The 19,957-nt window shown below is 35.0% G+C and overlaps 1 protein-coding gene and 1 long non-coding RNA gene across 2 annotated transcripts; both read right to left on the reverse strand.

The window, feature by feature from the left end:
• Positions 1 to 481: 481 nt before the first annotated feature.
• On the reverse strand, positions 482 to 19,110 carry LOC137390168 (2',3'-cyclic-nucleotide 3'-phosphodiesterase-like). The gene is made up of 6 exons (XM_068076449.1): positions 18,973 to 19,110; positions 18,654 to 18,845; positions 14,456 to 14,670; positions 12,889 to 12,997; positions 1,736 to 1,996; positions 482 to 1,589 (listed from the first exon to the last, which is right to left on the reverse strand). The coding sequence occupies exons 1-6, from the start codon at positions 19,079 to 19,081 to the stop codon at positions 1,348 to 1,350; spliced, it is 1,128 nt and encodes a 375-aa protein (XP_067932550.1). The 5' UTR covers positions 19,082 to 19,110; the 3' UTR covers positions 482 to 1,347.
• LOC137390169 (uncharacterized) lies at positions 4,944 to 6,970 on the reverse strand. The gene is made up of 3 exons (XR_010978096.1): positions 6,851 to 6,970; positions 6,242 to 6,400; positions 4,944 to 5,236 (listed from the first exon to the last, which is right to left on the reverse strand). It is a non-coding gene; the product is annotated as an uncharacterized lncRNA (long non-coding RNA).
• Positions 19,111 to 19,957: the final 847 nt, after the last annotated feature.

Below are 19,957 nucleotides of genomic sequence, written 5' to 3' on the forward strand. Positions count from 1 at the left end.
TGTTGCATTACAAGTAGTTTTCCAAAAAATTTAATTCATGCATTAAACGCATAACAGCGAAAACAATGTGTGAGCTTCATTAATGCGTTGAGCACAACCCCTTGTTAATATTCTAATAATATATTAAACCTTAGGAGATAATGAATATTAATAGTTAATCAGGTACTGAGATATGTTCGAAACCGTTTTTACAACAAGATTGTAATTGACAAATTATGGGGCTGTTGCTTTCCCAGTTGCAACTGAATATTATAATCCTGATTCAAGTATCAAAGCGATCAAATTAACAGACGATCAAATTTACAGACGACTTGTAAACTGTTATTTAATGAACTAACTGGTTATGCAGTAATAGTCAATTAATAACCTGATATGCAAAATCTGTTGGCCATTGTAAGATGCTAATCATAGTGTGGTATGTACACTTTTTTTCTATGTGAACGAAATAAAAAGATAGTCTTATATCAGATTGTTGTTTCAAGTTGAATAGGGTTTATTCATACAAATACATTGAGGGTAGAATTGGATATACATGTACATCTCACAACCATAAAATTTTGATTTCATAAAATATATAATAGAACTTATAAATTTAAGTTAATCATTATGCACAACAAAATGGATAGAAAAATATGCAAATCATTAAAGAAGAAAACATGTTTTGTAACATAATAAATGTTTAATTTGTTGCCTGAAAAAATATTGTTTGAATTTTGAATTGACTCGCATGCGATGCTAAACACTGACTTTGTAGCTAACAAAGACTTCCACAGTGCTGCTTGCTTCAACTTTTAGCGGTACTATACTGCTAATTCCAGTTTTTATGCTGATAAAGCTCAATTGAGCAAAAACAATTCAATGTATTTTATAATTGGGATTAAAAAAATTTTCTAAATTTGCTCTTGAGGTTGAAACTCAAATAACTCTGCGATTTACTCTTGTTCCACACTTGTTTTAAAAAGAGTGTGGTTGCAAGACATATGACAAGCCACTTTGAACCACCTGATCAATAAATTTCTTTTTGTCGAACAAAATCATTGTCATATCATTTTTGGTATGTTATGATTTGAGAAACTAAACAATGCATCTTTATGGTTTCAAAACATAATAGGCTTTCACGATTATTGGCAGCTCATTTCATTTATAGCATTTAATGAAAATTAATTTAAATCTTTCTCGTGTTCTGTGTTTGTTTAAACAACATCGCAAAACTAAAACAATCATACATGGTGGGACAAATTTAAAGCTTCATTTCCCGCTTCCATGGTTTTTTAAAACTATCAAAACAGCTTAGTTTTTATATACGTATAGTCGATAAATTGCTCTAGGACGCCATTCTGTCTCATGTTAATTAGTTCTGCGTAACGAATAAGATCCCGCAAAGATGCCTGTGAGATGTAGTGGTGGATTTAGTTCTATCAGGACCAACTCATCATCACTGTAAAACTTTAGGTTATCTTCAACTATCGTCATCTTCGTATTACAAAGATGGGACAATATCATGTCTGACCTTGCTACCTCGGCTTGTAATTCATCAGCTGTGCCTAATGTTATGTGTGCAGAATGGCCTTTCGGTAGATCCTCATACCCTACCAATGAAAATTAATAACTATGCAAACAAATAGCATTTGGAAAAGCAACTCTTAGGAGCACTCTTTTTGAAACGTAGAACAATTATTTAGTGTTCAAATGATAAGAACTAAAGTGAAGGCACCAATAAGTTCTGTGAGTTTACCTGCTCGATGGCTGTAGGTCTCATCTGTGGGACCATCATTCAAGAACCATTTTAGAGCCTCTGCGGTCAGTTTAACTCTAGCTGAAACTGTTCTCTTTGTTATCACTATGGCAGGAACTTCAAATCTATTCACTTGACCAACATGTGTCAGGAGTTTTTTCGTGATGTCGGCTTTTCGGTTCTCACGGACATTGCTCAGGTGAAGAGCAGTCATATGTGTTATGGATGTAGACTCCTTGCCCATAGCAAAGTTCAATAGTCCTGCAAGTGTAAAAATGCTTGTAGAACTGTGTGCGCTGGCGGTAGGTATGCAAGCTTTACTTTTTCTGATTTGTTAACCACCACATAATGCTTAATCATTTCAAACACTTGTTTCTAATTTTGGAGGAAACTGTTTACAGACCCATAATCTGGTTTCAGACACAACCTTTTATTATAAAGGATAGCTTAATAGGCATATAACAGTAATTTTCGATAAGATGTTAGGTTAGCCTTTTAGCCAATAAAACTTCGACATCTTGATAAAAAGCAGTACATCTGTAGCCATAACAAGGAATTTCTGTTCCCTTACTAATTAAGTCTGTCTACTACGCTTTCTGATGAAATATTTTAAAATTCAATGAGAAACATTGAATTTAAAACATGAATAACATCAGTGATAATGCTGTCAAGTTGGCTAAGAACGAGCATTGGTTGCTGTCGTGTTCATAGTAGTGAATGTTAAAGATCCATTGAGTGGTCTCAGTGGATTCACGTTTACCGATGTAAATCATCCACTAAAAACTGCATTATGAAATATACCTTTTTTAAACCTTTATATAATATACTGTTTAAAAGTTATTCTGCCACTTGATATCAAAAGATATAAAGCTATGAATTACATGTTGCAGATGCTCTAACACACCACTGTACATCAGTTAATCATTGATTGAGAGTATCTATTGAGAAATCTAGTTTGAGTATGAGCATAAATTAGTCATTTGATTTAGTTTACTTATTGTCCATTATAATCCTCTGCCCAGGGCAGTATAGTTTCACCGAGTCCCGCGACCAACAGAAGCGTATACGGGAGCTCGCTCGATTCCAAACAAACAGGCCATTTTTTATACTATTTTTATATAAGTTATAATGGAGAGGCCGCAACATTAATCAACAAAAACTACTCCCATTAGCAGTCGCTTTAAAATTGATTGTTGTATCATGAACCATTTGAAAGAAAACTAAATTTCCTACAAAAAGCTACCGATAACATTTTTGTAAAAATGTCAAGTAAATACAAAAGAGAGCGAGGTATGAATATTCCATTTGAGATCAGTATGTCGATCGGGTTTCTTTGAAATCAGACGTTTTTGTTTCCGGTTTTGGTCGCAAGACTTTGTAAAGCTATATGACTCTGACAGTACAGAGCTGTATAACTTCACAGAGTTTCGCTGTTAACGGATGCGTATATCGGAGCTCGACTGCTCCAAACAAACAAGCCGCGCCCACTATTGTTTTATATAATTTATAATGGAGAGGCCGCAACACTAACCAACAAAAATTACTCCCATTGGCAGTCGCTCTGAAATTGATTGATGTATTATACACCATTTGAAAAGGCCAAAATTTCCTACCAGAAACTAGAAATTAGTTTTTGTAATAAAGTAAATGCAAAAGAGTGAGATGTTGAGAGCGAGGTAAGAATATTCCATTAGAGATCAGTATGTCGATCGGGTTTGTTTGGAATCAAGCGTTTTTGTTTCCGGTTTTTGGTCACGGGACTCTGTGAAACTACGACACTGCCTCTGCCAATCTAAAAAAATGATGCAGTTTCTAACTTTCTAATTTTTTAACAGTGTATAGTGAGTTGAGAGTAGCGCTAATTGCGTTTATGGAGATTTGTGGTACAAAATAACGATGGTTACATAGTCTATAAGAATATAAAGCTCCGTAATACTGTTATTTATACCATTCTACTAACTTTCTACTAATTAGATGACTTGCAATTTCATCAAGTTCATCTGTAAAAGATAGATTTTAGATTTATATAGTTAACTAGTGGAATGCCAGGCGTTGCACAGGTGTGAAAAATCAACTTATAAACAATGGGAGGTAATATAGTTCCCTTCTACTTGCTATTAGCCTGGCACATTGCCAATGGCTAATTTGAGAAATCTTACTAATAAGAGCTAAGTACTTGCTCTCACACTTGAGCTTGCCTTAAGCCTAGTTCCCGTATATGCCAGGGTTGGCACCATTGAACTAAAAACCCCTGGAATGGCAATCACGTGACTTTTACGTTGATAATAATACATAACGTATGCGCCATATTGGAGAGCTAATCGAATGCTAGTTCCGTTTGTAAACAAATGGTGAAAAATGACAGAAATGTACATGTTGAATAGTTATTTTCCAGCTGGGTGTTAATGAAAACTCCTCCTACACAACGTTTAGAGTGCCCTGATAGAAGAAAACCTATTTATAACATATGGAGTGGGATATATCAAATGATAAGTAGATGTAAAATGGATTTTCATGGACCAGGTTATTCATACAAACTGTTGTATTACAAATGCATAAACCCAAAAAATGATAAATTCAGGCAAATAACAACTGTTCCATTATATTAAAATTTATATTACATATGCATAAATGCATATGGAAAAACTTAGCACATGAAGTATTTCGATAAAAACAACACATAGTTATGCTGCCGAAACAGAAACCGTTTTCAAGATTTAAGTGATAATAGCTTATGAATGTATGATATGTATAATACAGTATCTTTAAAAGATGGAATGAACTACTGCAACAACTAAACAGAAATTAAAAACAGTTGTAATAGAGGATAATCAAAATAATGCAAACAAGGAAATGCAAGAATTAGTGTAACCAGATGATTAAACTTATACATACACGTTACAGAAACTGTGTAAAAGGAGATTTGTATAGCACTGGATATTGAGCCAAGGTGCATCAGAGTTTCTTAGAACTAAATCAGATTAGGAATAACAGCACAACAACAGCTGCAGATGAATATTACAGTGATTACATTGTTACTGGCCTTTAAAAAGTACTACTTTAGTATTGTATGCCACAAAGATGCACCTTGCAGTTTGAGTGTAGGATTTTAGCATAATGATGCTGTCAGAGATCATAAAACGACTGAATAAGGTTTTTCATCAATTATGCAGTGGTTGGATATGCCATCTGCCGTATCCGTAAGGTGTTTCCCAAAGTATAACACATCACTAGATCTTACACTACTGATAAAATACCACACAATGGAGTGGATCTGGCTTTGTATTAATATGAAAGTATTGATCTGCAACTAGCAGGATCCTGATGACATCGTCTGATGGACGCACCAATCCTCCCATTGTTTTGTAGCTTGAGTAGAGTATAGAGATGTCGGTACTGGATACTTGACTTAGTGGCAACCAGCAACTGACGGCCAATGTCACGACAGCACTTCAGTTAGCTTTTGTACAATGTAGCCAGCTATATAGACTATACTGTTACCTATAACAGAAATTTGACATCTGAAATCATTGAGTTCCACAAACTGATCAACTTCTGGAGTAGCCTGTATGATGAGAATCTCGTTTTGAGCAGTAACATTACTTGTCTTACTAGCATCTGATTTTGCACCACATTTGCTGATAAGTTTGCGAAAAGTAACCTTAAACTGAGTAACAGTAGGATTATTATTCCAACCACCTAAACAAAAGCATCAATTATAACAATTACATAAAATCAACAAAAATGAATGTCTTATACACATAAACATAGTACCCTTAATATACAACAATACAACTAATAAAATAAGCAAAAATAAAACAGCTCAAAATGCTACTATATCGCTATGTAAAATGAAAATGTGGCAATTTTCACTGGAAGTCATTCATAACCCATCATAGTCATGAAGCTTAAAGGTTGACTTGCAACAAAATTCACATTACTGTTATTTGATATGAAAAGATTCACCATGTCTTACTCTGTTGTGTTGTAGGCAGGGTTGTTAAAGATCGATGATTGTTTTTAAATCGATGATTTTTGTTAACTCAGAAAAATTTATTTCTATTGATTTATTTGATTTTTTTATTTAAATCGACTATTTTTGTTTCAAAAAGATGTTTTGTGTTCTAAATTGCAAGTTATTGCTGTCAATTTGGAATTTATGATTTGCAGGGGTATTATGTAGTTTTATTACAACAATTAGGAAATGAAAAAACATTTACACAGTTAACACACGATAAAAAGGACAGCATAATTTATGCGTTGGACATTAAATCCCAAAAACGAAGATGAAGAATCACAGAGAACAGATCACACAACTGCTAAGCTGCAGACATATTCATAGGCACTTGCTGTGGCAGCTGTCACTGTTTTGCATGCTGTTTGAGGTTTCTAAATTTTTTTATAGATATATCTACTTTAAGTTGAGCAACCTTGCAGCACTGTGCTTGACAATATGGTTTTAAATTCAATCATTGAAAAGTATCATTCAACATTGAAAAATATTACCTTTAAATGACTTCAGTCGAACGTTTTAACCTGCTGTCAAAACATGGATCATTGAAATGTTCGTTGCAGATAAGTGCTGAAGGATCAGGCTTATTCACTCTTCTGCGGTTGCGATACCATTGTAAATAACGAGAGTTCTCAGTTGCTTTGTTTGGAAATCTAAAAATTAAAATGAAACTGTAGTAGTTAGTTAGCAACAGTAGTAATAACAATAGTATTATTACTCTTATCTCCTTACTGCTAGCTATATCCAGGTACAACAATAAATAATATTATAGGAACGACAAACATTTCCTTCAAATACAAATATTTAGAAATAACCTAATGGTTTGCAGTTCCAAAACATTAATATAAAAAATTCCAAATTTAAATAATAAAGAACCTTCGTTCTGAAGGAAGAACATTTCACTCACTAACTTATAAATTTATCTAATCACCGACAAAATACAGTCAAACTCGTACACTCAGTAGTGACACTGATCGACTCTCACTCACCCAGTGACTAGTGTAGTAGAACTAACTAGTGGCAGTACTAACTAGTAGTAACACAACTATTAGTAGTCGTAGACTTGAGCAATAGTATTAGAACTAGTAGTAGAAGTGACTCACTTGTGAAATGTCATGCCTTTTCCTTTAAAAGTCAATTCTTGCGGTTTTTGCAGTTCATGGAATAGCAATAGCACTGTGCACCTACACCCTTCTCTCTCTTACATAAATTATTAGTAGTAATCTCATTAGTCTGTTCCTTTGATTTAGCGGTGTATTCATAATCTTTCATAGCTGTTAAATCTTAAATTAGATTTCTTTCACATTGAATACAATGAAATTAACTCAAACGCTACCAGAAAATGGCTTTGGCCGGATTTCCGTACTCACAAATGACCTTTGCCCTTCCAGTGGTTTTTAGTTCAATGGTTGGCACTTTTCCCGGGAAAAACTGGTAAAAACCGGGAAAAACTGGTAAAAACCAGGAAAAACTGGTAAAAAATGGGAAATACTGGGAAATATTATAACGTCAGAATTTTTCCTCTAAAAACTTTGCTAAACAATGATAAATTTGATAAGAATTAAAAATTGGACCACAATTAGTTGGGTGGGTTCATATTTATATCACTCAATCGCAATGGAAATAAAATAGTGTTTAAAAATGGGAAAAAATCAACTCCCAAGATATGGGCAAACCTAAAATAACGATGAGCCTTTTACAGTCCAATAATAGAACTGTTTGGACATGTATTGGCTCTTTGATATTGAAGAGAAGGGGTATTTATCAAATTCCTCTACTCAAAAATCTTTGGACGATACAGAGTTTATTTAAAGGTTGACTTGCAACAAAACTCATATTACAATAATGTAGTATCCAAAGAGTCACCATGTCTTGCTCTGCTGTGTTGTAGGTGCAAAGTATGTGGAAATGTGACTATTATAAGCTCTTAAAAGTTCAAAAGCGAACAGTTAATCGCTGCCATCACGAAAACGCCATAGATTAGAATCCCTTTCCAAAACGGCTCAAATGGAACGTAGTTGAACAAGATGGCTTCTGTTTACACTTTCATGCAACCTCATTCGTCGAAATATTTTCACAAATATACTTCACGCATTCAATAAAACCATGTGTATTACCTTTACATGTTTATTTCATCATCATTGCAATGATGTCATTTGAGCACTGATATCTGAAAACCTACCGTAAAAATTCATTTAATTTTTTAACCTTAGCTCGAAGGAGTGCATATTATCCTCTGATAAACATGACCAGCCTGTTGGTTACCTGTGATGGTCAAAAAATGCTGTAGAAATTGTCCGGGCTATTTGGCAAGAAGTATGGGTCACATGATCAGATTATGACAAGAAGATTAGATCTGGCTGAAACGAAACTGTAAGGTAGCGGAGCATCTACTGTATATTTGATACGGGCTTTTCGGTAGAACCCAAATTGTTCGTCATAAACTAGTGCTACAAGACGTTTTATATTCAGCCTTTTATTGGCCATTAATTTCACTTGATAACATCATGTGACAAGACAATAACCAAAACCTTAGAGTACATCATCGAAATAAAGATTCCAAACTACGGCGTTTTCGTGATGGCTGCGATTAACTGTTCGTTTTTGAGCTTATAAGTGCTTGTAATTACATTTCCACATCTTTTGCACCTACAACACAGCAGAGTAAGGCATGGTGAACCTTTTGATACCAAATAACTGTAATGTGAATTTTGTTGCAAGTAAACCTTTAACTTGTTTCAACTTTCTTGGACATTGGAGTGGTAAACTTATAATCCCTCAACTGGAAATGGGATCATAACTTTCAGACAGTCTGGAGCAATGTTGGTTGTATTATTTTAGGTATAAAAAGGTTTGTGAGTAGAGTTGAGATAAGTGATGCCAAGCTATCTAACAATAACTGAGTAATTCTTTATGAAAGTGCATGTAGACGAGAGTCTGGGTCTTGGAGTGCAGTGCGTAAGCATGTTAGTATACGACCGATGTAATTGATTTATCATCATATAGGCTGAAATTCTTGTGTCGATAGCTAGTTTTGTAGCAGATCCCCCAGTTCATAGTTATGTTGTCACATATGGGTGATGAGGCATAGCGCATATTCTATTCAAATTTATTATTTATGCTTGTCAACACCATGAAGCTACAATAAAACAATAACTTGATTGTTTATAGGTTATTGAAAGTATGTTAATTATACAGTTGGTCATCTGCGAAGCCATTGGTAACATATAAAAATAAAACACATAAAATGAATGATATAACATTTACCTTAATAACGCATCCAGGAGATTGCTAAATAGTATGTGATTTCCCATCTGGTTTACTCTTGATTATATATGTATATAACGTTGGCATAATGATGAAACTTAATACAAGTAAAAGAAAGTGTCAGCATTGAAAAACAGAGCCAAAAAACTAAATGGCGTTGACTCAAAGGCTGAGAGAAAAATGACTTGAAGCACACCTAATCAAATGTATAACACTATGGCAAGTCAGACAGATGGTAGAGCACACAAGACCCAGAGACCACCCAAGATCAACAGATCAACTGGCATTCATTCTGGGCAGGAGCAGTGAATCATACAGGGTGTCTAGATTGTGAAGTACACTATCAAATTAGGAAATTTAACAGAGAAGCAGAACCGTACAATAGCTACTACAAATTTTACTGGTCAGCATGTCAGGAGGGCGTCCTATAGATCCTATATGGTGCGATTTTGAAAAACTTTACGAGAATAACAAAGTCTGTAGAGCCAAGTGTAAGATATGTGGTGATAAGGTTAGTGCCAAGGCAGATAGACTGCGAAGCCATATAAAAAGGCATAAGGCTGGAGATGAAGCAAGTTCCACTGCTGCAACTAAATACTCCAACAAAAACGCAAAGGTAAGTTTTTTCTAATATTTGTTTTGTTTGATTAATTGTAGTTAAAAGGAAAAGTTTAATAGCGTCATTTATAAATATATAAACCTGTTATAATGGTTAGTGATGAATGATCTATCTTATCTGATAATTTTAATTTTTAGTTGAAATTGAAGTTATAAGTGGTGAGTCAAAGCAGTTCTTACAAATTTTTTTAATGTGAACTGCCATACGTACGATTTTTAAAAATTAATATGTTTTACAAGATTTATTTTGGACTGTTCTAGTGCAATCGTTAACAGCCAGTTTTTGTTCTATCAATTGTTTTATTGAGGTTAATTCTTCTCACTAAAAACGATTGTACATTGAAGTCCCATAAATTCCCAACATTGCACTTTGCTTTGTAAACTCGTTTTTATTTTATTTAGTAATAGTCCAGTAATACAGCTAATAATTATTGTTTTTATTGCGCTAATTCAATCATTTTGTTTATTATTCAGGCATCTACATGTACTTCTACTGATGAGCTGGAGGATATTATTTGCGTTGGGAGCAATAAACGAATGCCGCAAACATCAGTTGATGCTTATGTTGTAAAAACCAATGAAGGAAAAGCGACTGAATTGGACAAGCTCATTGCAAAGGTGTTCGATGGGTGCAATCTGCCGTTTGCTTTAGCAGAAAATCCTTTGTGGAAAAACATGATCGAGACCCTCCGACCTGGATACGTGGCGCCATCTAGAAAAGCTTTGGCAGGCTCGTTGCTCGACACTGTACACAAGGAAGTTGACAGTAATATTAAAAGCCGTTTGTCAGAAAACGAGGTAACACTTCTTCAAGATGAGTGGAGCGATATTCACAATTCTCCAGTCATTGCTACTGCCGTCCATGATGGTGAGAAGTCTTATTTTATTTCAAGCGTAGACACCGGTAGTAACATTAAAACTGCAGAATACTGCACTCAACTCGCAAATGACACTATCGCCAATCTAGAAAAGAATTACTCTGCCAAAGTGGTAGCAGTGGCTACCGACAATGAAAGCAAAATGAAAGTGATGAGGAAAGATTTAGAAAAAGACAAAAGGTATCATTACGTATGGCTGTTCTAGCCACTATTTAAATCTGCTTGGTCAAGACCTCACAGTTCCAGCAATCATGGCTAACGTTGTCGAAATCCAAAAGTACTTTAGAAATCACCATACACCAAATGCTTTGTTGAGTCAGCAAGTAGGTGCTATAAACCCGCAGCTGCCGTGTAAAACACGATGGAATAGTCAAATCACATGCCTCAAAACGTACATTCGAAACCGGCCATTCATGTCGACAGTGTGAAATGGAAATAATAATGTGGAAAAGAGAATAACCGACTTGGTGAACAATCAAAATCTGTATCAGCAAGCAAAAGATATGATTGCCCGTCTAGAGCCAATTAGTTTCGCTTTGGACAGGTGCCAATCTGACAACTGCAATATAGCGGAATCATGTCAATTGTGGCTCAACATTCTGAAAAACTTTAACAGCTCAGACCACATGACGCAAGAAATGAAAAAATCAGTGTAATCACGTTTTGCCGATGCTGTCACGCCAGCTCACTTCTTAGCAAACCCGTTAGACCCGCGATACCTTGGTTCTGATCTGGAACAAAGCCAGGAAGAAGAGGCAGAAAATTATCTGAGAGCGAGAATATCAAACTCTGTTCCTACGCTATACGTACATGTTTACCAGCCATGCAGCCCCATTCGTAGAATCATTATTTGATGAAAATATGCGCAAGAGCTTGCCTCCACTTGTGTGGTAGAATAGCATGATTCGAAAGTCTAAATACGATACTGTGCGTGCATTAGGTGAGTTGGGAAAATTTTTTTTATATTTCCCGCATCTTAAGCTGCCATAGAGCGAGTGTTTAGCACTTTTTCTTTAGTACAGACCAAGCTGCGCAACAGGCTTAGAGTAGAGAAAGCATCCAAATTGGTAGCTTGCTACCAAAACCTAAAAACAATTTCTTTAGCGTATGATTCGGCCGAAGACGAGGGTTAACTTTCCTTAGATAATCAAATCTCAATACTCTAATCTGTTTGTTCAGTTCACCGGTCTCGACAACTCAGCATTATCTTCGTGTTTTTGTTTTTCAATTACTTTTGAATTGTTGTATTGTGCTTACTGCCATGTTTCACAAGTATCAGTTTTGCTTTTTATTCAATATTGATATTTAATATATGTAAATAAACAAATACTATCTTGTAATCTAGTCTTTTCATTTAATATTTAGTAAATAAACCAATTATAAAGGTTATGCGCTTTCTTAGCCTGTTTACTGTTAAAGAGTCATAAAGAAGCTCTATGACAGTTAATAGTATAAGTGTATTGTTATTCTTTGCTTAAGCATTAATCAACTTGTCAAAAAAGATGTTTTTTAATTTTTCCCGCTTTTTGTCAAAAAATGAGTTTTTCTCGGGGTGGTAAAAACCGGCGGTAATAACCGCCATGGGAAATACTATGCCAACCCTGGTATATGCTGCAAGCACAGGCGACAGCACCGCAGGGCTATCAGCGGTCAAATGTGAACCTACTCGCCGGTAGTTGCCAACGCAAGAGTTCAGTGCTGTTCAACTTTCATAAAGAGCCGCAGGAAAAATCTTCCCGAATTGCACTGTACAGGGGAAGGTCAGCATTTTCGAAACGGCATGGTGAGCGAACATTTTTATGTGACTATTAACGATGCAGTTTTATGTGAACAGAAGCTGCCTAGCACTGCAAATGTTTTGCTGCGCAAGATTATCGTCGGGATCTCGCAATCTCGGATGTGGGAACCAGGCTTTAAATTTACGCTACCGCTTTACACGACGTTGCGCCGTAACGAACAGCGGTAGCATAATTGCACCCATATAATGACGTATATCACCTAATGAATCTTTCTAGCTCGTGTGACTTCATTGATAAAGCATTGGACTGGCGATTGGGAGGGTCCGAGATCAAATTTTTTGCAATATGGATTCTTCAATCTAAGAGTTTAATAGCTACAGCTGGACAGACACACAAACTTTGAGAAATCTGTATATAGATTAGAAATTCCAGTTCCAACAAAAATTAGTCATGAAAGGCTCCACACTTTCGGAATTTTATGTTAGAAATGAAATCTGTTATACTAAAACCGTCAGATTTCATTAGAGGATTTCAGTTGAGAATCATTTGTCCAACTCCAAGGATAATTATTGTGAGGTGCTTTACATGACCAAAGCAGTTAACATACACTCATACATAAACTTTGTACTTACGACTAACCTAAACCCCTAACTTTGGTCACCCACCGCTCTCTAATCTCAGCAAGATTGGCAGCAGCGGTCTTTCCAAAGAACCAAGCAAAGTATGAAGGGTTGTACTCCTCAAACATCTGAAACAAACATGTAAAGAGCATATATTATAATTGGGATTGTAGTGCGTTTCAACTGGCTTAAGCTAAAAAAAAACATTTCAACTGCAGTATTGTGGATAATTTTTGAAATTTGGCTTATCCATTCAACATTTTTGGGACAAGTTTTTTCAAACATTTCTACCTTTCATAAGTTGGACACATTCCAGGCATTCGCAATTTTTTTCATAAGTTCTGCTATCTGTCCCAAATAGTCTTAATGGGTAAACAAAAAGTCACAATGACCTGTGATTATTGCCAATAATTTGTCCATCCACACTGGTTTCTAATTGAAAGGAATTTTTTTGCAACGAATCGGCCTGTAGCAGAATGCTTGTGAGGATTTAACATTGTCCATTTGCTAGTTTATTAAATTGATAATTTGTGTTCGCATGACTTGGCTAATAATTAGCTTTGAAAATGAAGTAAATATTCACATTATTACTTCAGTAATATTTTCAGTCATTCCATAATAAATTATATTCTGTAAATAAAGTTTTCATTACAAATCACTGGTGTAAACTTGCAGATGACATGCTAATTTGCGTCACAAAGTTCTCAGATTTTACTGTAATGACTATCGGTTGAATGCGAATTTAATTAGATCAATACTTCAAAATTTAGGATAGCTATAAAAAAGGTAAAGTCTAAAAAAAATGTCATCAGAAAGTATAGAGATTTTTCTATCACTTGAGATTTGTTTGTTGTTTTAGGTGATGTGATTGCCAGGAAGTTTTCAGATTAAAATTGGCAAAACTTTATCGCTGTTGAAATGCTCAGAAGAAAAGACATCTTTTTCTTTTGAGCATTTTAACCAAAATCAAGTTTGCCAATTGTTCTCTAAGTTTATTCACAGGTTAGCTCACTTTTCCTTGCTTTCGGAGGGCCATCGCTAAGCGGATAGTTAGTAAAATTTGATTTTTTGCAAGATCTTTTTGTTAACGACTTTAGTAAAGTCGTTAATAAAAAATATTTTGCCAATGATAGTAATAATGACGTCTAAGAACTACTAAATTTTGAGGTTTATCTCTATGGCTTGGAATAAAGTGATATTCTAAAGCGATAACAACCGTCCCAGTAGCCTTTGGGCAAAAAACTGTTCGAGTTAACATGTATTCGAGCTATCTGAGGGCGAGTTATCCGAGTTGGACTGTATTTGCAAAACTATCGGGTTATATTCTTTTTTTATTATTCGATAACGATATACAAGTTTCGGATGTTTTGATAGGCTAAAAATAAGCAACATATTCGTATTGAGAAGACAACTACCGGCTATCGCAGTCGACTATCGAGCTATCATGCAACCCTACTTTCAGCTCAAGACAGGTACAGCAAGAAACCAATGGTCGTCTATGACGATGACGAGAAGCTTTGTGTGAACCAGTCAGCCATCGGCATGTCAGAATATTATATTATACAGTCATATCAAGGTCTGCTTACATGCAATTTTTGCTGAATAGTTTCTGCATCCACACCATGGCTATTCCGCTGAGCCAAAGTCTGTGGTGATGCTGTGTGTTGAGCCAGGGGTACCAGCATTATCACCACATAGCCATATGTTTTAGCGAGCTGTATATAGGCCTTCGTCTCCCAGGTTTTCACTTGTGTGTTGTCAATAATGACCACTCTACTTTGTTGCTCACACAATTGCTGCGCTGTAAATCATACAGGATTGAGGGACTCACTCATTTAGCATGCCTACAAACCAGCCAGGTAAAACTAATTGGTAAGCTCAAATAAAAATGTCAAATATAATTAGATACCACAAGACATTGCACACAAGATTTGATATATTTTTGCAAAACTAACAAAATAATTTCTCAATACTGCACATTGTTTGCCTTTGAAATCTCAAATCAATAAAGGGACATATATAACTTATTTAATGACAAATGTACTATCTATGCATATGTGATAATTAAGAAAACGGACAGCAGAATCGTGTTATGTTCACACAAATGCTGCTGTTCTTATACTTGAACATTTTACTAACACACATTTGGAATTATTGATGCTGCTTATTACACATAATGCTGGTTATCTGTACTTAGAAATCTACGACTGACCAGCGTAGGCACAATTGATCCAAAATGGGCTGTGAACTTGGTATCGCACATTTTACCGAGTTTAAAAATTTGCGCACTCTGGTTTTTCACTTTAGAGCATCAATAAGACTGTTTATAACAGCGTATATTTTATAATTTAGCATAGGTGAAGCTACATCTCTGGGTAATTTTATCAAGATTAAATTGCTTGACAAGCCATCCAGATCGCAGAGAAACATTTAAAAGCTCTCGCATATCAGAGGTAAGTAATGCACATGTGCAATCAAGTGCTTTTCACGAGTTCATCTCTACAGCAAAACGAAAAAAGTTACGCCTAATAAGGTAGGAAAACTTACTAAACTTTCAAGCTTTTCACACAAGTATTAGAGCACTTCTGCTCGCATAAATTCTAGTCATTCAAGACATGCTCTAGTCATTCAAGACATGCTCTAGTCATTCAAGACATGCTATGTCAGACAACTTAAACGCTTTACAATCACAGCATTCACATGAATCACTTACACAGAAACTTTGTACCCTGTTTGTACATTTCTTGAGTTTTGTTGGAATTGTATATTAACCAGGCTATTAATTAAATAATTTAATTAAAACTGAGTTAATTAAATATGAATCCGTCTAACCACGTGTTCTCAGTGAGCTGCTATATATAAATTTGATAGCCAATCCACAGCATCGCTCATTTAAAAAGAATATGCATTACATGAAAACAATTTTTATTGGCAAATAACCCTTTACCACAAAAATTATACACCGTAAAACCTCTAATTAAATGCCATAGCGCTCTATTTTTCAACCCTTTTATAGTGACGGTCAATTGGAGGCAGCATTCAAATAAAGGCTGGCGGTTTATTTTTCAAATGGCTTGTCAGAATTTTGGGAAGATAAATTTAGCCCTTTTACAGATGAAGTGAATTTCGCCTATATTTTGCCCTCTTCTTCCGGTGGAGCGATATTAAACCATTTGAATGCAATAAATCTGCCAACTTACCTCCAACTTGTCAAAGATCTTTTAATAAATATTCATCAAGAAACCGAGAAATATCTCGACCAGTTGATATTTATTGCTTGCAATTGACCTGCAATGATACTATAGCCTGCGTCATTCTTTGCAATTTGCTGGCGATTTCAAGTTTTAATTCATTCTAAAAATTTGAAGACATATTTCTATTTTATATCTATATTTACCAATGTGGCATAAAAGCTCATTGATATGTTGTCTACAGTTTGCAGCCAAAACTAGCTTTTTATGTGCAATAGAAGAGGAGTTATGAGCTTCGAGCAATTATATGATCAGATTACCGCAATGATGCTATCAAATAATATGCTATAAATTTGCAAATTTATAAGTTATATAATGATAATTTATCAAATGATACAAATATATATTCATGAACCAGTGACATAAATGTACCATATTTATATTACATGTAGAAACAAAAATAAACGTTTTTAAAACAAAAATATTTCCATCGTTTGCTCGGATAGCTGCGTTCTGATTGATGCTTTCGATGGAATAAAAATCTAGTTGTCCAATACCTTCCACAATGTTTTCTGATCTGAACTCTTCTTCTGCACTGCTGAACTAGTCGATATCAGTGCCAAACATATTTTGGGCATAGCAAAACTTTTACGCACTGCATTTAGCACAAATGCAATGCATAAAAGTTTTGCTCGCAAAATGTAACCTATTGCTCAAAACTTGCAAACCGTTTTTATTTGTGTCCATCGAAGTATTAAGACCGCGTTAAACAAGGAATTACTATTAGTCTGAGACCATTATTGATTACTTCTATGATGTTGCTTTCAAAGTTCATTTACTATCATAGATTTAAACCGTTTTTTTATATGTACTTCGAAGTAAAAAGACTGCGTTAAACAAGGAACTACCATTAGCCTGAGACCGCTATTGATTATTTCTATGATGTTGCTTTCAAAGTTCATCTACTATCATAGATTTAAACCGTTTTTTTATATGTACTTCAAAGTAAAAAGACTGCGTTAAACAAGGAACTACCATTAGCCTGAGACCGCTATTGATTATTTCTATGATGTTGCTTTCAAAGTTCATCTACTATCATAGATTTAAACCGTTTTTTTATATGTACTTCAAAGTAGAAAGACTGCGTTAAACAAGGAACTACCTGCCTGAGACCGCTATTGATTATTTCTATGGTGTTGCTGTCAAAGTTTTAAAGAAAAAAAGTGAAAAACTTTGGAGTTGGACGAGAGAATTTATTGTTATTAATGTAAGCGATTCATTATTAATTCGATTTTGTGGACACTCTTTCACTGATCACTTGATATTATAGGTTCATAAAAACCAAAGATAGTCAAATGGAGGTGGCGTGGCGTTCAATTAGAGGTTTATTGCGGTATCTATTTATTTTTTGCGAATCTATATATGTAGCTTTTTGCAGACTATTTGTTGCCTACAGTTGGTTACTTAGTCTCAAAGGTAGTGTTTAATGGCTAAAGTTACAAGGAATCATATTTATCCAGTGACAATTGATTCTTTTATTGTATATCACAAAAAATGCTAGCAAATTTATTGCTTAGTAATGGGATTCCCTTGAGAAGTATAACAGCCAGTTGAGATAACTAAGGAAAGAAGACGGAAGCAAAACAAGTCATCACTGTTAAATCTAGTTTGAAAATGTTAAAAACAATCATTGTAAACAGCAGCAAGCTGCAAGATAGATTTAAAAAAGCTCTTAATATAGCCCTGTTTGACAATTTGTCGCTTGAGCAGATATTTTAGAGTATAACAAAATATAGAGTATAGCATAATCTAGTGTATGACACCATCTAGAGTATAGCATAATCTAGTGTATGACACCATCTAGAGTATAGCATAATCTAGTGTATGACACCATCTAGAGTATAGCATAATCTAGTGTATGACACCATCTAGAGTATAGCATAATCTAGTGTATGACACCATCTAGAGTATAGCATAATCTAGTGTATGACACCATCTAGAGTATAGCATAATCTAGTGTATGACACCATCTAGAGTATAGCATAATCTAGTGTATGACACCATCTAGAGTATAGCATAATCTAGTGTATGACACCATCTAGAGTATAGCATAATCTAGTGTATGACACCATCTAGAGTATAGCATAATCTAGTGTATGACACCATCTAGAGTATAGCATAATCTAGTGTATGACACCATCTAGAGTAAAGCATAATCTAGTGTATGGCACCATCTAGAGTATAGCACAATCTAGTGTATGACACCATCTAGAGTATAGCATAATCTAGTGTATGACACCATCTAGAGTATAGCATAATCTAGTGTATGACACCATCTAGAGTAAAGCATAATCTAGTGTATGACACCATCTAGAGTATAGCATAATCTAGTGTATGACACCATCTAGAGTATAGCATAATCTAGTGTATGACACCATCTAGAGTATAGCATAATCTAGTGTATGACACCATCTAGAGTATAGCATGATGTAGAAAATAGTATGATCTAGATGAGCACCAAAAACAGTCTTAGCCACCACTTGAAGTTGAACAACTAGATGACTCAAAGAAAACTAAAACAATAATGTTATACCTTTTTGTTGGCAGCCATTATGGGCCTCTCTGAGTTTACTCCTATCAAAATTATACTTCCCATCCCTCATAAAATATTGATCAGCAGAACAGACTGCATCAGTTTTCAGCCTGTGCATCAGGTGCTGCACAATAGTCGATTTACCAGAGCCAGGGACGCCTCTCATTAGTATTAGTAAAGGCCTATTCTCCTCTGAAAATAGGTGACAATAACAGCGGTAGCGACCATAAACAATATGTGCCCACAGTTGGTTTTAAAGGTGTTAAATTTAAAAAGAAATTAAGTAAAACAATGCAGTTTTGAAAAAGGTCCTTCTTACTTGCTATGAACTCAATACTGGCTTGAGTGGTTAGGTTTTTGACCTCATCTTCCTGAGGTGTGATCGGATCCCTGATGCTGAGTCTTTCCAGTCCCAGTGCCTCTGCCATGACTGAACAGTTGGTATATGGCTAAGCGACTACAAAGAAAACTGAATATATACCCATGGCTGGCATCTGCATTTTTAAGTTGCTAGCACAAATTATTTAGATTATCAGGTACAACGTTTGAACCTACATTTATTGTCTATCACATACACCACCCTTTGCTTGATGCATCAATTTATTGTCTATTACATACACCACCCTTTGCTTGATGCATCAATTTATTGTCTATTACATACGCCACCCTTTGCTTGATGCATCAATTTATTGTATATAAATATTAGCAAAAGAATATCTATCAGAAGTGGTCTAGATGCAAATCAAGAAAGGCCATAATAAGTGGATGACAGACCAGAGCTGCTGTCCTTTCCAGGTTTAAAATTGAACTTTCTAAAGCCTTGAGGATATTTATTTATGAGGGCTTTTGAAACTCTCTATTAATCCGTAATTGATGATTATTCTTCCTGAATTTTAGATTAGATATATCTTTTTGCTTATATATATTTTCATCCTGTAAGGTATATCATTGCCACACATTTTATTATTTTTCTTCCAATTTATGTAGCCTCCTCTCTCTGACCAACCAAACATCAAAAATTGATATTACTAAAGTTGCATCTGGTTTTCCATCTTTACATGCTGATAATTTGGTGTTAATAAATGCATCAAAAGCTAATAGGTCAAACCATAACAGCTCAGTTACCAAAGCGAAATGGGTCAATTTTTAATTTTGTATGCAAGCTGTATCATTACGTTACGATCTTTTGTCATTATTTACATATGTGATTTTTTTCAACTTGGCACTAATCTGTCAAATTTGTAATGATGAACAAGCAAACTGAAAAAAACTTGTTCATCATTTTTCATGTCCGCCCAACTACT

This window comes from Watersipora subatra, chromosome 3, assembly GCF_963576615.1.
Source record: "Watersipora subatra chromosome 3, tzWatSuba1.1, whole genome shotgun sequence".
In the NCBI taxonomy this organism is placed as follows: domain Eukaryota; kingdom Metazoa; phylum Bryozoa; class Gymnolaemata; order Cheilostomatida; family Watersiporidae; genus Watersipora; species Watersipora subatra.